At 68.5% G+C, this 17,262-nt stretch overlaps 2 protein-coding genes across 3 annotated transcripts in view; one reads left to right on the top strand and one right to left on the bottom strand.

Moving 5' to 3' along the window:
• PSMB4 (proteasome 20S subunit beta 4) overlaps positions 1 to 3,741 on the bottom strand; it is a 7,107-nt gene extending 3,366 nt beyond the window's left edge. The window contains exon 1 of the mRNA XM_035346697.1: positions 3,717 to 3,741. The gene's annotated coding sequence lies outside the window, so the exon portion shown is untranslated. The remainder of the gene's footprint in view (positions 1 to 3,716) is intronic.
• Positions 1 to 16,258, top strand: part of CGN (cingulin) — a 16,394-nt gene extending 136 nt beyond the window's left edge. The window contains exons 1-22 of one of the 2 annotated variants that reach the window (XM_035346695.1): positions 5,187 to 5,300; positions 5,338 to 5,727; positions 6,067 to 7,138; positions 7,605 to 7,705; positions 7,973 to 8,042; positions 8,299 to 8,394; positions 8,528 to 8,679; positions 8,959 to 9,100; positions 9,179 to 9,391; positions 9,741 to 9,889; positions 9,986 to 10,127; positions 10,230 to 10,430; positions 10,646 to 10,852; positions 10,984 to 11,241; positions 11,753 to 11,923; positions 12,002 to 12,163; positions 12,863 to 12,952; positions 14,245 to 14,328; positions 15,014 to 15,132; positions 15,209 to 15,317; positions 15,401 to 15,564; positions 15,656 to 16,258. In XM_035346695.1, the coding sequence (XP_035202586.1) occupies positions 5,492 to 5,727; positions 6,067 to 7,138; positions 7,605 to 7,705; positions 7,973 to 8,042; positions 8,299 to 8,394; positions 8,528 to 8,679; positions 8,959 to 9,100; positions 9,179 to 9,391; positions 9,741 to 9,889; positions 9,986 to 10,127; positions 10,230 to 10,430; positions 10,646 to 10,852; positions 10,984 to 11,241; positions 11,753 to 11,923; positions 12,002 to 12,163; positions 12,863 to 12,952; positions 14,245 to 14,328; positions 15,014 to 15,132; positions 15,209 to 15,317; positions 15,401 to 15,564; positions 15,656 to 15,797 (4,080 nt within the window). In that variant the 5' untranslated portion in view covers positions 5,187 to 5,300; positions 5,338 to 5,491 and the 3' untranslated portion in view covers positions 15,798 to 16,258. Of the gene's footprint in view, positions 1 to 5,186; positions 5,301 to 5,337; positions 5,728 to 6,066; positions 7,139 to 7,604; positions 7,706 to 7,972; positions 8,043 to 8,298; positions 8,395 to 8,527; positions 8,680 to 8,958; positions 9,101 to 9,178; positions 9,392 to 9,740; positions 9,890 to 9,985; positions 10,128 to 10,229; positions 10,431 to 10,645; positions 10,853 to 10,983; positions 11,242 to 11,752; positions 11,924 to 12,001; positions 12,164 to 12,862; positions 12,953 to 14,244; positions 14,329 to 15,013; positions 15,133 to 15,208; positions 15,318 to 15,400; positions 15,565 to 15,655 lie in introns of those variants that run through there. The other variant, XM_035346694.1, reaches the window with a different exon arrangement.
• Positions 16,259 to 17,262: the final 1,004 nt, after the last annotated feature.

Here is a 17,262-nt window from a genome sequence, read left to right as displayed (position 1 = left end):
CCATAGGGGCCATAGGGGCCATAGGGGCCATAGGGGCCATAGGGGCCGCTGCCCTCACCGCGCGTTCAGGCTCCTGGCAGAGCCTCTGGGGGCCGGGGCTCTAGGGGCTGCCCTTCCCGGGGCGTGCCCTGCCCTGTGGCAGAACCTACAGGGGCTGGGCCCGGAGGGCTTTGCTCTGGGGGGGGGTGAGCCTTGCCCTGCAGGGGGTCCGGCAGAGGCTGGCTCTGTAGCGGCCCTTGTCCCTGGGGGTGCTCCACCCGACAGCAGTCCCCATAAGGGGTCTTTATTCTAGGGTACGGCACGCCGTGTCACAGATCCCATAGGGATGCTTCCCCAGCAAGGGGTCTGCGCTGTCTGAGGCCTCTCTTCCATCGGCTCCCCTCACTAAGGGATCCTGCGTCGCCCACAGGGGCTCTCTGGGGGGGCTACCCCTTTCCCCCTTTCACCAGGGACCTGCGTTTCCCTGTGCCTCACCCCTGCAGAGGTCGTATCTGCCGAGAACATCCCCTGGGTCCTGGCCCCACGTGCCCGGCTGTAGGGGCTGCCGGCGTGGGTGCCCTCCTCCCGCGGGGACCCGCTGTAATGCCCCCCGTAGGCCCTGCTCTATAGGGCACCCTTCCCGGGCTCTGTGTCCCTGCGAATCCCGTCCCCGTCCCTTCTGGCGCTGCTGCGGCTGCTCCCTCGTCCGCTCCTCGTAAATATTTAGCGTCGTTTATGGCTCCTGCAATCTCTGACCGGGGGAGGTGGCTGATAAGGGCCAAGTCCCAGCCTGGTTTTCGGGGCTGCGCCCAGCCCGGACGGGGACAGCCGGAGCCGCTCTGCCATCCTGCTCCGAGCAGGACCTCGGGTCTGTCCCTCCTGAACCGCGTTGGTATGGAAATAATCTCAGCCGAAGCCTTGAGCTGCAGAAGGACGAGTTACGTCCCAGAGCGGGGAAAATCGACACCTCCGGGACCTCGCAGCGTCACACGCCGTTTTATTACGCCGGGGCCAGCCCCGTGCTCCCCGCTGCCTGCGGAGTGGGTTCAAACCTTCCCCGGCCGTGGGGCGGCCGTAACGCGGCACCTGCTGAAACTTTAATGCGCCGCCCTACTTCGCCCGGCTCCCAGGGCGGTGTTCTCAGCCTCCTGTTTCAATACGGAAGAAAAGCGAAACCCGCACAGCGCTGGCTGCGGGGGGCTACGGCACGCGGGGCAGCGACGCTGCGTCCCCGGAGCTGCCTCGGTGCCCCCCTGGGGCCTTGATGCCCACGGTCATCGGGGCCGGGTCTCGATGCCCACGGGCTCGTCCCTGCAGGGTGGGTGACAGCAGCGAGGGGCAGGGGTGCCCTGGTCATGCTGCCCGTCCCCCTGTCCTCCCCTGCGCCGGCTCTGTCCCCAGGTTAACCCATCCTCTGTGCCCGCTGTCCTGGCCCTTTGTTTGGAGGGTGCTCGCGGATCGCTCCGGGCGTTTTTGCTCCCCACCACCCCGACCAGTTGAGCTGGTTTGGGGCCCAGTTTCTATCTCCGTCCCCGTAGATAACATCCCCACAGATAACGTGGCGCTTGTGACCGAATCCTCTCCCGCTGCGGCCCCTCGCAGCGTCCCCCCCGCTCCTGTTTTGGTGTGGTGCCAGCTGGGACCGGCACTGAGGTGTCACTGGGGGGGGGGGGGGGGACACAACTGGGGGTCCACAGCCCTTGGCCTGGTGCCCTGGGGGGTCCCTGTGGTGCCAGGGCTGCTGCTGCTCACCGCAGCCCCACAGCGAAGGGGTTAAGTCCCTGTTTGCACCTCAGCCTAACGAGCTCCGCGTACCGCACACAGCACCGCGTCCCCCGGCACCCGGTGGGGCGAGCGCCCAGCTGCGGACCCGCGCCCCGTGGGGCTGCTCCTGCTCTGCCTCGGTTCCCTCGGGGAGAATTTCCCCTCGCAGCGCCCGGACCCGAGCGCTTCTGGTTCCGAAGGGACCAGAACCCCCGCTGGGGAAGCGGGGACTGGGGCGGATGCGACGGGCGCTGCCGCACGGCTGCGTGACGCCCCGTGTGGGTGTGGGGCCGGGAGAGCCGTGCCCTGCCGTGGGAGCACCGAGAGCGGCTCCGGCCCCGTCCGTGGCCGTTTCCCCGCCATCCACCGCCAACCGCGGCAGCTGCCGCAGGTGGCTTTGGGCAAACGCCGCTGGTTTGTGAGGGCAAGGCAGAAGCTGCCCCGTGGGCTCACGTCCGCCGCTGCGGGATGCCTGGCGGGAGGGGAAGCGCCGCGGGTGCGACCGCCGGGCAGGGAACAGGGTTTTCCAGTCCCCGGGTTGATGATTAACCGCAGCGCTCTCGCCGTGGGTGGCTCCGGAGGCTTTCGGATGCAAAGGAATTTGGAGGCTCTGTCTTATCAGCCAGGCTGCGGCGTGGGGAGCCGCGGGGCCCGGAGCGCCCTGGCAGCGCGGTGACGTCCCCGGGGCTGGGGACGCCCTGGCCCTGGTGACGCAGCCCTGAGTGCAGCGCTGGTTTCGGGCTTCTCTGACCCGCGGCATGTCACGCGTGTGCTCGCCCAGGGATTTATTGGGGTTTCGGGCTCCGCCAGGGAGCAGAGCACAGGAGGCAGGAACGGCCGGGCCGTGGTGACGGGCAGGGCGCGGGCACGGCGACTGCTCCCGGCACGTGAAACCGGGCACAGCCTCTGGCCCTGAGCGCTGCGAGCCCCGGGGCCGTGCGTGGCTGTGCGTAAACACAACCGAACAACGGCGTCGGTGCCGTAGGCAGGGCAAAGCCTTTGGGAAACCCTCGGGGGAAAGAGCCTCAAGCGTGCTGGGAGCCGAGGAAATGGGCGACAAACAGAAATATTGGTTCTGTTACGTTCCTGCTGTTCCCTTTTCTGTGACGTTGGTCTGGACGTGAGGTGCCCTGGGACAATCCAGCCCCTGAGGCTTCGCACTGAGCGGTTCCCGGTGCTCAGGGGCCCTCGAGCCGCACCAGCTGAGCTGCCTGCTGGGCTCAGGGCGTCTCGGTGCCCTGTGGGACCCTGCTACAAGGGGGGCACGGCCCCTTTGCAGGACGGGCGGGCGCGCTCCTGCCGAGCGGACCCTGCCCCGGGTACCCGGGTGCAGGAGGGCGGGCCAGAGCTGGTGCCGCTCTGCTTTTCCTCCTGGGCTGCCGCAGCGCAGGAGTGGAAGGGTGAGCGAGCCACGCTCGCTGCCGGCAAATTGCAAAACAACTTTCTGGGCTAACGTGCCCACAAAGGGCCCATTGTGTTCCCTATCTGCATGAGCAGAGCTGGCCGCCCGCCATCCCCGGGACGCTGGAGGTGCGTGACCGCCAGCGGGGGACCCGCTCCGCCTGCCCGCGCCCCCTGCCCTGCTGGCGGCCGGCCCAGTGCTGAGCTCCTGCCGGATCGGGGCAGAGCTGAGGTGTGTTTGCACAGCAAAGTCCCCGCGTGCTTGGCCAAAGAGTGAACTGCACGCCCAGGGACGATAAGCAGAGTGTCTTTAGCTCCAGTCCTTCGCCCCTCCTGCTCCTTCGCTGCGCTTTCCAGTGAAATCTCCTCCTCAGGCTGTTTCCAGCCCTGGGCTCTGCGCTGCTTTCCCACGTAGGAATGCAGCCTGGCCGTTTCAAGTCCCTTTATCTGCGAGCTGGAGCCCTTCCAGGAGGAGGCATTCCTGGGGGATTAGCGGCTCACCTGCTCCCCAACACCCAGCTTGTGCTGCAGGACGGCTGCTGGCAGCGTGGCGCACACCCGGGCGATGCCGCGTGCCCGCGGAGGTGCCGCCGCTGCCCTGGAAGGAGCAAATCCTCCCTGCGTGTCACCCCCGTGGTTTTCTGCCACCTGCTCCCTGCTTGTGCCAGCACAGCGCTGCGGGGCCGCGTCCAAAGGTCTCCTCGAGCCGGGAGCTGCGCCCAGCGCTCGCCGTTCCTGCCCCGCAGCGGTCGAGCCGAGCCCTCTCCCCACCCTGGCTGCAGCCCGGCTCCCGCTGCACTTTGGACACCGCTCTGGACAAATCTGGGTTTCGCTGCCAAAGCCGCTTCCCCTCCTCGCTGTGCTGCTGCTCACAAACAGCCGCGATGGCCGTGCCTGGCCCTGCCGTCCCCGGCCAGCGCTGCCTTCCTCCGCGGGCCGGCCGAATGGGCTCTGCCTCCTCTCCCTCGCCGCGGCTCGGAGCGGACGCGCGACTGCTGGTGCCCGTGTCCCCCCGGCACAGGGCTGGCGGGTTGGCTGCAGGGGCTCCCGCAGCGGCGCTGGGTTCAGGGCATCTTTCTAGAGGCTGGTGCCCGCTGCTGATCTCGTTATCTCGATGCTGTGCAGGGATAACGAGATCAGGAGCGGCAGCACGCATCCCTCTGGGCTGGAGGAGGCTCGGGACCAGGCGGGGGCATTTCCCTCATCCCCACTTGGTGCCACCTCCCACGGGGCCGGGTGTGCTTCTCCTCCCCACCATCTGCTCGGGGCCCGGTGCTCTGCCGAGTTCACCCTGCTGGTGCCACGAGCGTGCCAGCAGGACGAGCGGCTTGTCACCCGCCCGCTGCTTCGGGCACCTCCCGGGAGCTGCCCCTTGCCCCTGAGATGGGGGCAAAGACCCGAAAGGCTCCGGTGAGGCGTCCCCAACCCCCCCCGGCAGCGCGGGGTGCAGCAGTGGCTCTGCTCAAGCTTTCCTCCAAGCCTGGTGCTGCTGGACCCGGTCCCGGTCCTGTGGGTTTGGCCAGGGAACGGGAGCAGCCGGTGGCTGTGGGGAGCCGGCCGAGCCGCGGCGTGCTGGGGGGAGCAGAAGGCTCGGCCCCCCCGAGCCCCTGCTGCTTCCCTGGGCAGGCGTCCCCGCGGCTGTTTGTCCTCCTGAGCCTGTCCCAGGGCAGCGGGGCTCTGGCTCGGATTTCTTCCTGGGGTGGGCGGGCCCGGGAGATGGGGTCTCGGAGGTGTGTGGGGAAATGAGGGAGCGAAGGTGGGCTCTGGGCAGCCCCGGTCACGGCGTGGGTGTGCGACCCCTGGCTGCTTGGGCTAGGACAGCTCTGGGGCAACCTCGAGACCCGTGCTGAAAGCTGAAGGCGTGAGTTTTTTTGGGGGGGGGTTGTTTCACATTTTTCTCTACGTGCAGGACGTGTGTGAGCGCTGCCCTGCCTGGCTCGGGCTCCCCGCGTGTCCCAGGGTCCCCTTGTGATGAGGGCGCGGGGGCGAGCTCAGCGCCCGGCACCTTGCATCGCCCACTCCCGGACCCAGTTTATTTAAAGCAGAGCCGGGAGCTGCAGCTCTCCGCGCTGGTGTTGGAGGCGGGGGGGGGGAACCCCGTGCCCTGTGGCCTGCCGGGCGCCCGTTTTGGGCTTTGCCGTCGCTTCAGATCAGTCCCGCGCGGGGCTCCTGGCTCCTGCAGGCGCTGCGGAGCCGCTCGGGGCGCGAAGCTCGGGGGCAGCGCTCGCTGCGCAGGCGGCTCCGGCAGCCTCGGCCTCCCTGCGAACCGCTGCGGCGACCGCGCTCGGCTGGGCTGCAGCACCCCCGTCCCCGCTGCCCCCGGGGGGGTCGCGTCACGCTGTGCCCAATGTGTCACCGCTCCTACCCGTCCCCTCCCAGCGCACGTCGCCGGCTGCGGGCAGGGCAGGGCGGATGCCGGGCGATGCTGGCGGGCTCCGAGGCGCTCGCTGCAGTGAGGCTGCGGCGCTCCGCAGGCACCCGGGAGGCAGCGGGAGCGGATCCTGGCTGCGGAGCCTGCCCGGGCTCTGCGCGCTGCATCCCCCCCGCGTCCCGGCTGCGAAGGGTGAGCAGGACGAGCGGCCGGGAAGCCGGTGCAGGGGGGGTGGCTCAGCCCCCCGAGGATAAGCTGGCTCGGGGCAGCCCCGCAATGCCGGTGCTGGATGCAGCCAGGCTGCCTCGTCCCCTGTCCCGTCCTGGGGACGCTGCTTTCATCCCTGCTCCGTGCCCAGCGCCGCTTCCTGGGGCAGGGGGCTCTGTGACGCCGGGAAGGGGCGCACGGGAGCAGCGCCGTTGCCCTGGGCTCCCGGACCCTCCAGGGACGGAGGCTGCTGTACGGGAGGCGCTGGGGAGGACGGACCCCTGCCGAGAGCCTTCTGTGGCAGCACGGGGCCCGGGGTCACTCTGCCCTCTCCCCCCCCCCAGGGCCGCGGTGCTGGGACCCGGCATGGACTGGCCGGCGAGCGCGGACATGGCGGAGAAGCAGAACCCGGTGGACTACGGCGTCCAGATCCGCTTCATCAATGACCTGCAGGAGCCCAAGAAGCCCCCCAAGGCGCGGGCCAAGCCGGGCTCCTACGGGGTGGCGGTGCGCGTGCAGGGCATCGCCGGGCAGCCCTTCGTCGTCCTCAACAGCGGCGAGAAGGGCGGCGACTCCTTCGGGGTGCAGATCAAAAGCGAGGGCGCCTACACCGGCCCCGCCGCCGGCCCCCGGCCCCCCGAGCTGCCCCCTGGCTCTGTCAGTCCCGACTCGGAGCTGCCGGAGAACCCCTACGTGCGCCGGCAGCCCTCCTGGAGCACTTCAGACGAGGAGCCCGGTGGCGGGGTCCCAGTGCCCCCCCGGCACAAGCCCCCCGCCAAGCGGCCGCCCAGGGAGGAGCTGCGGAGGACGCAGTCCCACGGCAATCTGCTCACCGCCGACGATGACGAGGGGTCCTTCGCCCCCGGCCCGCCGCGGGTGCAGCCCGGCGGCACCCACCAGCCCCGAGCTCTGGCCGGCACCAGAAGCAGCAGCATGCTGAGCGTCGCCGGGCCGCCCCGGCCGGCACGGGGTGAAGCGTTCGGCTCTGGGGCTGCCATCAGGGAGCCCTCCTCGGACTCGGAGGCCCCGGGGCGCCGGCGGCCGGGGGACGCTGATGGCAGCGACATAGACACCAAGCCGCTCTCCTCGGTGGACTCGCTCATCAGCAAATTTGACGGGAAGGTGCAGCAGAGGGGCCGGGCGGCACGGAGGAGCCGCATCCCCTCGGAGGAGAGGAAGCGCTCGCAGAGCCTCGACAGCCGCGTCTCTCGCCGTGCCGTGCCGGACGGCCGGGAGCTGAGCGGTGCCCAGCGTGGAGATGTTCGCCCCCCGCCCTCGGGGCCCACCGGCAGCCTGGGCCGGGAGCAGGGAGCCAGGCCGGTGGAGGAGGGGGCAGCGAGGAGCCAGCGGGCGAACCGGGGCACAGAGGAGCCCGCGACCGAGCGGCTGCAAAGCAAAGCCCGGGCAGAGCTGCAGGTACTGGGGGGATGGATCCAAGGGCCTCATCCTGCGGGGCATCGGGTCCTGCTGGCAGCGTTAGCGTGGGCTGAGTGCCGGTGGGGGTGCACAGGGGTCTCGCACTCATTAATCTGGGCTCTGGGCATGGCCATGGGCTGGGCTGGGGACCCCTCACTGGTGCCGCTGCCCCCTCAGCTGAACAGGGCACCCGCACCCACACCGCTTCTGGCTTCCCCGCCGGGCTGACACCCACGTCCTGCGAGCCCTGCCCACAGCCCCTGCATCTCGGGGGGGCTTCTGGGCAAGAACCTCCCCTGCTGGGGCACAAGCGTGCAGGAACCCACGACGCCAACCCCCCGAATGCAGATGGGGAGCTTTGCCCTGCGCTCCCCACGGGCCAGCATCCCCGGGCTCAGCGGGGACACCGGGTGGGGGGATTCGCGCCTGGCTCTGGCTGGAGCTGTGCTCCCCGTCCTCGTGGCAGTTCAAATCCACCCCAGACCTGCTGCGGGACCAGCGGGAGGTGGCCCAGCCTGGCAGCAGCGAGCACACCAAGGAGCTCATCTACAGCATCCTGAAGGAGGGGTGAGCATCCCAGCTGTGTCCCGGGCTCCGGCCGTTCCCTGTCCCGGTTCTCCAAGCGCGTTGCGGGGCAGTTTGGGAGCGGAGCTGCCCCTGTTGCTGCCGTGGGGGTTGCCTGGGGCAGGGCTCTGTGGAATGGGGTGGCTGGAGCCAGGATAAGGTTATGGGGAGGAGAGCAGCCAGGTGCTTGGGGTGCCCCTGCCTTCCCGTGCTCGCCCCGCTCCGTCCCCTCCATACCCAAACGTTTTCCTTTTCCCGTGACGTCTGCAGGAGCAGAGACAGCGACAGCTCCCTGAAGAGGAAAACGGCCCTGGTGTTTGAGAAGGTGCAGGAGCTGACGGTGAGCCGGGGCCGGCACGGTGCTGCTCTCTGCCTCATCCCCACCGTGCTCGGGGGCAGGCAGGGGGCTCGCGAGGGCACCCCCCCAGCACGTGGGACACAGCGCGAGGCTGAGGCCAGGCTACGTCCGGGAGGAAACAGCCAGAGCCTCCCGATGCAGGGAAGGGGTGGGCATGGAGCTGGAGCTGGAGGCCTGCGGGGCTGAGCCGTGGCCGGCGGTGCCTGTGCATGCCGGCTGAGCCCGGGGCTCCCTCCAGGTGCCTGCCAAGGACGCGGCGTGCTCCCAGCCCCAGCACAGGGAGCTGGCCAGGAAGGTGGAGGAGCTGCAGGAGCAACTCGACGAGGAGACGAAGGTGAGGCCAGGCAAAGGGAGCTCCCTGCTCTCCACCCTGCGCCTGGCAGCGATGCTGGGGAAGCGGGCAGGGGGCATCGCCACGGCCACTTGTCCCCCCGGCAGGGGTGTCACTGCCATGCCCTCCCTGACAGCTCCGCCAGAAGCTGGAGCTGACGAGGGACCCGGCCCGGAGCGGCACCGCGCGGGCACTGGAGGCCCGGCTGCAGGAGGCTGAGGAGGAGAGCCAGCGCCTGCGGGGGGCCCTGGAGAAGAAAGGCCAGGAGCTGCAGAGGAGCTTGCAGGAGTAAGAGCTGCGCTGGGGGCGTCCTCCATGCTGTGCGGGTGCTGATGGTGGGCACTGGGGATTTCTGGGGGTGCCAAGGCTGCAGGGATGGAGCTGGAGGAGTGGAGCGGGGCTCCCGTGCTGTCCCCTTCCCGTCCACCTGCCGGAGGCACGGAGCCAGCTGCCCGGGCAAGCTCCTCATCCGCTCGCTTGCCCTTCGGGCTGGAGACGTGCCCTGGGCTTCCCCGCCTTCGAGCAGGGGGCTCGGAGCAGGGCACTGCCCCTCGTGCTCTCCCCTAGGCTGGCTGAGGCGAAGGCAGCCCGGGGACGGGCGGAAACCCGGCTGGGCGAGCGCGAGGAGCAGCTGGCAGCGATGCGCGAGGAGCTCGGCCGCCTGCGCGAAGCCTCGGGGGGGTCTCCGGACAGGGAAGCCTTGTACAAGGTACACCAGCGCGTCCGGGGGGGGTGCGAGCATCCCCTGCCTCGCCGCTGAGCCCAGGGGGACCCCTCCATGTCCCAGGAGCTGCTGGAGACCCGCGAGGAGCTGGAGGAGGCGCTGAGCTCCAAGCAGCGGCAGGAGGAGCACCTGCGGCTGCGGGAGCGGGAGCTGACGGCGCTGAAGGGGGCCCTGAAGGAGGAGGTGGCGAGCCACGACAAGGAGCTCGACCGCGTCCGGCAGCAGTACCAGAGCGACATGGACCAGCTGCGGCGCAGCATGGAGGACATCTCGCAGGTCTGCCCGCGGGGAGCCCCTGGCATCTCGCTGGGCAGGGTCTTAGCCTGGGGTCTGTGTCCGTAAATCCTCCCTCTGCGTGCTCCTAAGCTGGAAGCGGGCGTTGTGTCCTGCCCCAGACCCTCCCCATCGCAGCACCCCGCTGCCCTGGCTCTCCCTGCCCTGGGCTGGAGGTGGCCGGCGCTGCTCCCGGCTGGGACGCGGGGCTCCCTGATGGGACGCGAGGCTCCCCGCGACCTTGTGCCGCTACCCCGGGCCGCTCTGGGAGGCGTTAACCCAGCGGGGGCTCAGCACTGTTGGAGCATCCCCCGAGGATGCAGGCGCTCAGCGCTCCGGTCCTGCCCGCCAGGATCAGGCCAGCCTGGAGTCGGAGAAGCAGAAGATCAGCGCCGTGGTGAGGAACCTGCAGCGGGAGCTGGAGGAGAGCGCGGAGGAAACGGGGCACTGGCGGGACATGTTCCAGAAGAACAAGGACGAGCTCCGCACCACAAAGCAGGAGTAAGCACCGGTGGCAGGAGCAGCATTCATGTGACCATCCGGTGTCCCGCAGGGATGGGTTGTGGGGGGTGCTGGCCTCATCCTGCCCCTCTCCAGGCTGCTGCAGGTGAAGCTGGAGCGGGAGGAGTTCGAGGAGGAGCTGCGGGAGCTGCGGGAGCGCTTCTCGGCCGTGCGGGAGGAGGCGGACCAGGCACGGAGCAGCGCGCTGGACCCTGGCGAGCTGGAGGCGCTCAGGAAGGTGGGTGACAAGGGGGCAGCGCGGAAGGCGCAGCCCTGTCCTGCACCCCAGCAGGATGCTGGCCAAGGCGAGGGGTCCCTGTGACCCCCTCCCCATCCCCAGGAGCTGCGCCAGGCCCAGGAGGCGCAGCGGGAGCTGGCGGCAGAGAAGCAGGAGCAGGACGAGCTGCTGCGGCAGCGGGAGCGGGAGCTGCAGGCCCTGCAGGGCACCATGCGGGAGGAGGCGTCCAGCCGCGACGGGGCCATCGAGCAGTACCGCAGGGACCTGCAGCAGCTCCAGAAGGAGCGGGACGAGGCGGTGAAGGTGAGCGCTGGGGCCAGGGGAAGAGGAGCAGTTCCCACCACGGCCTGCTCTTGCTGTCTTGGGACTCCACGGACCTTCGCATGAACCCCACGTTTTGTCCCGGATCCCCCTCCCGCGGGCTGGGCTGGTGGCCCCAAGCCCAAATTGTCCCCCTGAGCCCCCTCCCAGCTCAGCTGCCAGCCCCGGGACCACCCCGTGCTGTGGCCCTGTTGCAGGAGAAGGCTTCCCTGGAGAGCAAGCGGGAGTCCTCGGAGCAGGCGAGGAAGGCGGTGGAGTCCACCCTGCGGGAGCTGCAGGAGCAGAAGGATGACTTGAGGAGGAAGGTCCTGGGCATGGAAACGCAGCTGAAGGAGTACGAGCGCATGGGCGAGAGCTGGGAGGGCTCCCAGGCCCGGCTCAAGGAGAAGGTCACCAAACTGGAGGTGCGGAGGCCGGCCCTGCCACCCGTCCACGCATCCAGGCTGAAGGCCGGGACGTGGACGCCGAGTCCCGGAGCCGTGCTGGAGGCACGGGGAGGAGGCAGCTACCTGCTTCACGAGCCCTGTCCCCGCAGGCGGAGCGCAGGCAGATGGAGGAGTCGCTGGGGGAATCCACGGACCGGGAGCAGGAGCTGCTGATGGCCAAGCGGTCGCTGGAGACGCGCCTGGACGAGGCGCAGCGGAGCCTGGCCCGGCTGACGCAGGAGCACCAGGAGCTGAGCGCCTCCTACCAGGAGGAGCAGAGGCAGAAGGAGCAGCTGAAGCGTGCCAAGAGCGAGCTGGAGGAGCAGAAGCGGCTGCTCGACCGGACCACGGAGAAGCTGAGCAAAGAGGTCAGCCTCGTACCCCAGGGCCCTGTCCCGGGGGGCGCTGGGTGTCACCGTGGGTTGGAGGGTGGTGGTGCTCATGGATCCCTTCCAGCCCGGGGTTCGATCGTTCACTGGTATCCGAGGCACCCTGCCTGGATTAGGGGAGGGATCCGGCACTCCAGGGCTCTGCCAGCAGGGACTGATCCTTCCCCAGTACACCGGGGACGTCCCTCTCTGTGCTAAGACCCCGTAAAGCCACGCTGCCCCCGGGGCTTGGCAGCTCCTGCTGCCCCAGGAACACATTGTCCCTTACGCTCCGGGGCAAATCCTGCTCCCCAGGAGGCTCGGGCTCCCACAGAAGCCTGCTGCCTTTTGGCCAGCACCAGCGTGTGCTCAGGAGGAGGGCATCATCCAGGCTGCTCTGGCAGGGCTCGCAGCCCTTGCCACAGCGCTCCCGAGTTCCCAGGGCAGAGATGTTCCCCCCCCAGCCCCCCGCTCCCCCACCAGCTCCTGAGCTCTCCCCGCTCTGCCGCAGCTGGAGCAAATGACGGAGGAGTCGAACAGCTCGCTGGCCGTGCTCAAGTCGCAGCTGGAGGAGTTCAAGGAGAAGTCGCGGAAGGAGATCACGGACTCCCAGAAACAAGCTAAGGACCGGGGTGCCGAGGTGGAGAAGATGCAGTTCAGCATGGGCCGGCTGCAGGACGAGGTTCGGCGGGGGCTGGCGGCTGCGGGGACCCTCTCCTCCCCCTCCTCCCTTGTTTCACGTGGGCTGCCCTTCCCCCAGGTGACCCGGCTGAAGCAGGCGCTGCAGGACAGCCAGGCAGAGCGGGAGAGCGCGCTGCTGGACAAGGAGGTGCTGCTGCAGCGCCTGCACAACCTCGAGCAGGAGGCGGATGCCAAGAGGCGCTCCCAGGACGACCGCTCGCGGCAGGTCAAGGCGCTGGAGGTGGGTGACGCTGCGCGGCGCCCTAAAACCAGCCCCGTGGCTTCTTGCAAACCAGAGACCCCTGCAGAGGGAGAGGGGTGACCGGTGCAGGGAGGGACGAGGGTCCAACGCTGCTTTGCCCGCGGGTGGCACCTGCCATGGCACCGCTCGGCGCGGATCCTGCAGTGCTGTGCGCCAACAGCAAGGGGCAGAGCGCGCCCAGCCTTCCCGCTGCGCCCGAGCCAGAGCTGCTGCGAGGCAGGAGCGACGCGGGGTGGCAGTGCTGGGAGTGCTGCAGGTATTAATTACGGCTGCAGCCGACCTTCTGGGCTCTGTTCAAGCCAGCATTGCCCTGCAGCTCGCGTGGGAGAGCTGCCGTGCCTCCTGCGGGATGTTGCCTTGGGGTTATCCTCGCCCGCTGCGGTGCTCGGTGCTGTCATGGAGAGCCGTCACATCCCTTCTCTGAGCATCTCCTCTCCTGCCTCCAGGGCTGTGCCAGGGCCCTGGGGCGGTTGGGTTTTGCTGGGCTGGAGGCTGCTGAGCAGCCCCTTGTTGGTGCGAGCCCCTTCTTCCAGCACCTTGATGCTCGTCACCGGCAGCACGGCACCTTCCAGAGTGGGTGGGCGCTCGCTGCCCCCAGCCAGCCCCTCCAGCTGCCTGTCCCCTTGCCGTGGGGCCCGTGGGGTCACGCCAAGCTGTTCTGGCCCCATCTGCTTGTAGGAGAAGTCCAAGCGCCTGGAGGTGGAGCTGGACGAGGAGAGGACCACGGTGGAGCTGCTGACAGAGCGGGTCAACCGCAGCAGAGACCAGGTAGGGCGGGCGGTGCGGCGCCGAGCCGGGTGCTGCTGTGCCGGAGCCCCCCGAGCCGCAGCCCGGTCCTCTGCGGTGCAGAGCTTGAGCTCCCAGCTGCAGTCACCGGGGTTGGAGCCTCGTTAGCGAGCTGTTACTGAGCAGCCCCGACCCCTCCCATTGCTCCCAGTCTGTAAATACAGCCGAGGTGTCGTCTGAAAAGCTGGTTTGGGTGCGAGTGGAAATTATACGAGCTTGGTGGAAAAAAAAAGTCCCCTGAAATTACAGGGTGAGGTTTGTGTTTATGCAGGAAGTTGGGGCTGAAATTACGCCGCTCTCCTGGCTGTAACCTCTCTATTAACCCACCTGCTAATTAGCTTCAAAGCTGCAGCCGGTGCTGGAGCTCTGCGAGCAGACGCAAACTGCTGCCGAGCCTCCCGGCACCGGCACTGGTGGGCTCTGCCAGCCCCCTGGTCCATGTGGGGAGCGGGTGGCAGCGATGCAGGGCTGTGGGAGAGGTGGACCCTTCGCTCCCAGCCCTGCTGCGATCCCCCCCCGGGCCTTGGAAGGGGCATTTTGGCACCCTGGGGTGCCCCATGCCACGGGGTTTTGCTGGTGAGCTGGTAAGTTGGGTGGGTTTTCCCAGTTTTCATTTGGTAAATGGGCACATCCCAGAGGATAAGATCCAGCCAGGAGATTTGTCCTGTGAGTCCTCAATTTGCCCAAACTGCGGGTGCTGCAGAGCAGAGGTGTTTGTGAAACCGGAGCGTGGTTCTGCTCAAAAAAATCATTGTCATTCTGGGGCTGCTCACATATAACTCAAGCAACCCTTTGTACAGAAGCACGTTCCCTCAACTGTAAAGTAACACCCAAATGTGTACTTAGCTCTGGTCAGCCTGCAATAGGCCCGAGGGGGCCTTGGGTTTGATTCATCAGTGCATCAAATCCCATTTCTGCCCCGAGCATGGCTGCACTGCCGTGCCCGGAGGTGCCAGGCAGAGCTGCGAGCGCAGCCAGGGCCTCGAATCCCAGTCCAACCAGTTAAACCCTCCAGTAGGAAATTGCAGTCCTCATCCCCTGAGCCAAGCGTGCCTGGAGGGGGGGAGGCGCGACCGCCGCTCGCTAGAAGGGCGATAGCTGATTTGGGAAGGAGCCGAAATCCTCTCGCTGGGCTTCTGTTTTCTGTGACCGCTGGGAACTGGTGGGGCTGGGTGGAATGGGGCTGGGGGCTCCGGGACGCGGCCACCCGCGGTGTCCCCGCTACGCGATCGCGGAGGACGGGGCCGAGCCCCCCTGTGCTCCCCTCTCCCCAGATCGACCAGCTGCGGGCAGAGCTGCTGCAGGAGCGCTCCAGCCGGCAGGACCTGGAGTGCGACAAGGTCTCGCTGGAGCGGCAGGTGAGCGGAGGGGCTACATCCAGCCCACGGCCCCCCCGGACCCAGGGGGCCCTCGTACAGCCACCTCGGCTTCCTGCGGGCCCTTCCCTGGCCCTCTCCAGCGCATCCCTCGTGTTTGCAAGGGGTTTCCCACTTCAGCAGCCAAATGCCCGCTCCCAAGCTGGATACAGCCTCGTCCCCTTCCTCCACACACCCCGGCCTCGGGCAGAGCATCCTCAGAGCTCTCTCCTTGTGTCGCTCCGTCCAGTTCCTGCCCGGGATGCTGCGGGGAAGCGCTGCAGCGTGCGGCCCCCCAGGGCTCCCACGGGACCCCCCCTTCCCTCACGCCCTGGGGCTGCAGCGAGCGGCTCCCCGCCGGCCTGCCCAGGCTCTGAGCCCTTCATTACCCAACGCGGAGCTGGCTGGGAGCAATGAGGATCAATGGGAAATGAGCTCCTCGAGCCGTTCTCGTTCCTGGTGTGTCATTACCGCTGCCAAAACCAACACGGGGAGCGCGCCGCTGACACCGCGCAGCAGCCGGGGCGCTCCCGGCCCGCCAGTGGCCGTGGTCACTGCTGCCCCGCTCAACGAGGCCGGGTCAGCGCCGCGGGGAGAAGAGCCACATTACGCAGTGCTTTTGGGGTGGAAGCGGCTTTTTGGCTTTATTTCTTGGGCCAAAAGACGTGCCCTCCGTGTCCTCCCCCAGAACAAGGAACTGAAGAACCGCTTGGCCAGCTCCGAGGGCCTGCAGAAGCCCAGCGGCAACGTCTCGCAGCTGGAGGCGCGGGTGGAGGAGCTGCAGGACAAGCTGCAGGCGGAGGAGAGGTACCGGCCCCCCGCGCCCCCCGTCGCCACGCGCTGGGGGCTGCCGCCCTCACCCCCGCCTCGTGGCTCCCCGCAGGGAGAAGAGCGTCCTGCTGTCCTCCACCCGCAAGCTGGAGCGCAAGGTGAAGGAGCTGACGATCCAGATCGACGACGAGCGGCAGCACGTCAATGACCAGAAGGACCAGGTGGGTGGGTGGGTGGTGGGCACGCAGCCCCCCCCCAGGCCCCGCACCGCTGCCGGCTGACGCGGCGCCTGCGTCCCCCCCAGCTGAGCCTGCGGGTGAAGGCCCTGAAGCGCCAGGTGGACGAGGCCGAGGAGGAGATCGAGCGGCTGGAGGCCGCTCGCAAGAAGGCGCAGCGGGAGCTGGAGGAGCAGCACGAGCTCAACGAGCAGCTGCAGGCCCGCATCAAGACGCTGGAGAAAGAGGCCTGGTAGGGAGCTGGGGGTCCCCACCGCCTCCCCCCCAGCCTCCTGCCTTCCCCCCCCCCTGGTGCTGAGCCCTCTCCTCCCTCCCTGCCGCAGGCGCAAGGCCGCCCGCTCGGCCGCCGAGTCCTCGCTGCAGGACGACGCGCTCAGCTCGGACGAGGAGCTGGACAGCGCCTACGGGCCCTCCTCCATCGCCTCGCTGCTCAACGAGGCCAACCTCCAGACCAGCTCCTGCTGAGGCCGCCCGGGGCCACGAGAGGAACCGGCCGCAGGCTGCCGCTGGGTGCAGGAAGCCGTTTATCGACACGGAGGAAGAGGGGTCAGGTTGAGTTGCTGCCTGGGAAGCAGCAGCCCCTGGACCCCGTCCGGCCTCTTTGTCTTCCTGAGGGTCTCAGGGCACCAAACTCAGCGTGGTTGAAGCAGCGATGTGGCGGGGGCCATGCGGCTCCGGGGAGCTGTGTCCTGGGTGCAGCACAGCCGCTGTCCCTGGCAGCAGGGACGGGGGGGACACAGTCACAGGGACACTGCAGCCCCGGGGGGGGGCAGGCTTGTGCTGGGTGTCGGTGTGTCTGTCCCCTCTGGCAGCACCCGCAGCCCCAGAGGCTCCCATTTATTTTTGTATGCACCAGCCCTCCGCCCTCCGCTGCTCTTTTCCCTCTCAAAGTGCTATTTTAAATAAAATCAAGCATTTTGACGCGTGCGCTGCCTGCGGCGTTGGTCCAGGGCCGGGAGGGAGTGTGGGGCTGGGGCCATGGGTGGGGGTTCAGCGGCACGAGGCTCCCTCCCGCTCGGCTGGATCTGGCTCCAAGATAAATCCTCGTTATCACTAATTAACAAGGATGGGAGCCTTGCCAAATGCTAATTAGTGCCATTGCTTTGATTGGCAGGTGTTTACCGCAGTTCCCCTCCATGGCCTTGAGCAGGGCCGAGCTGGCTCCGGCCCTGGGCTCACTCAGGGCTGGGGCAGTGCGTGGTGCCCTGGGGCCTGGCCCTCCCCGGCCCTCCTGCCTCAGTTTCCCTTCTTGCACCCGGCTGATGTTGGCTGGGACGCGGCAGCCGGTGGGGGCAGGCACGGCGATGGCAGCGGTGACACCCACGTCCCTTCCGTGCGGCAGGGAGGGACCCAGCCCGTGCTGGGCCTGTGTCACCGCTGCCAAGGGCCGTGCCCGGCACCCGGTCCCGCACCCACGGCACCCCCGCTGCGGCCGGGCCCTGCAAGCACAACCGGTTCTGCCTGGGGCCTGGCTCCTCCTGGCCGCGTGTGTCGGGGCCGAGGGCAGCCGCTGTCCCTGCCCCAGCCAGCGAGAGTGGGGTGCCGCGGCCATTCTTTGCCCTCTGGGAGCTGTGGCTGCCCAGTTGCGGGGTGCCCAGGGGGCGAGGTGCCTGGCTGAGCATCACCGAAGCTGGCCACGCTGCTGGGTTTGCTCCGCAGCTTTGCCACCCTGGGGAGCGCCGTCCTCGTACAGCCCTGGCTCCCCCCCGGCCAGGACGGGCTGTCCCCACCCCACGGCCAGAGCGTGGCCCCGGTGACCACACAGGGCCTGGGGCTGGCGGCGAGGCTGAGGCCGGCTGAGCTCATTGCGTTGGTACCCAGGTGGTGAGGCTGAGGCCGGCTGAGCTCATTGCGTTGGTACCCAGGTGGTGAGGCTGAGGCCGGCTGAGCTTATTGCATTGGTATCCACGCAGTGAGGCTGAGGCCGGCT

The sequence above is a fragment of the Oxyura jamaicensis genome, chromosome 25, assembly GCF_011077185.1.
Source record: "Oxyura jamaicensis isolate SHBP4307 breed ruddy duck chromosome 25, BPBGC_Ojam_1.0, whole genome shotgun sequence".
Classification (NCBI taxonomy): Eukaryota; Metazoa; Chordata; class Aves; order Anseriformes; family Anatidae; genus Oxyura; species Oxyura jamaicensis.
The sequence above is the reverse complement of the archived record's forward strand: the minus strand, read 5'-3'. Positions and strand labels throughout refer to the sequence as shown.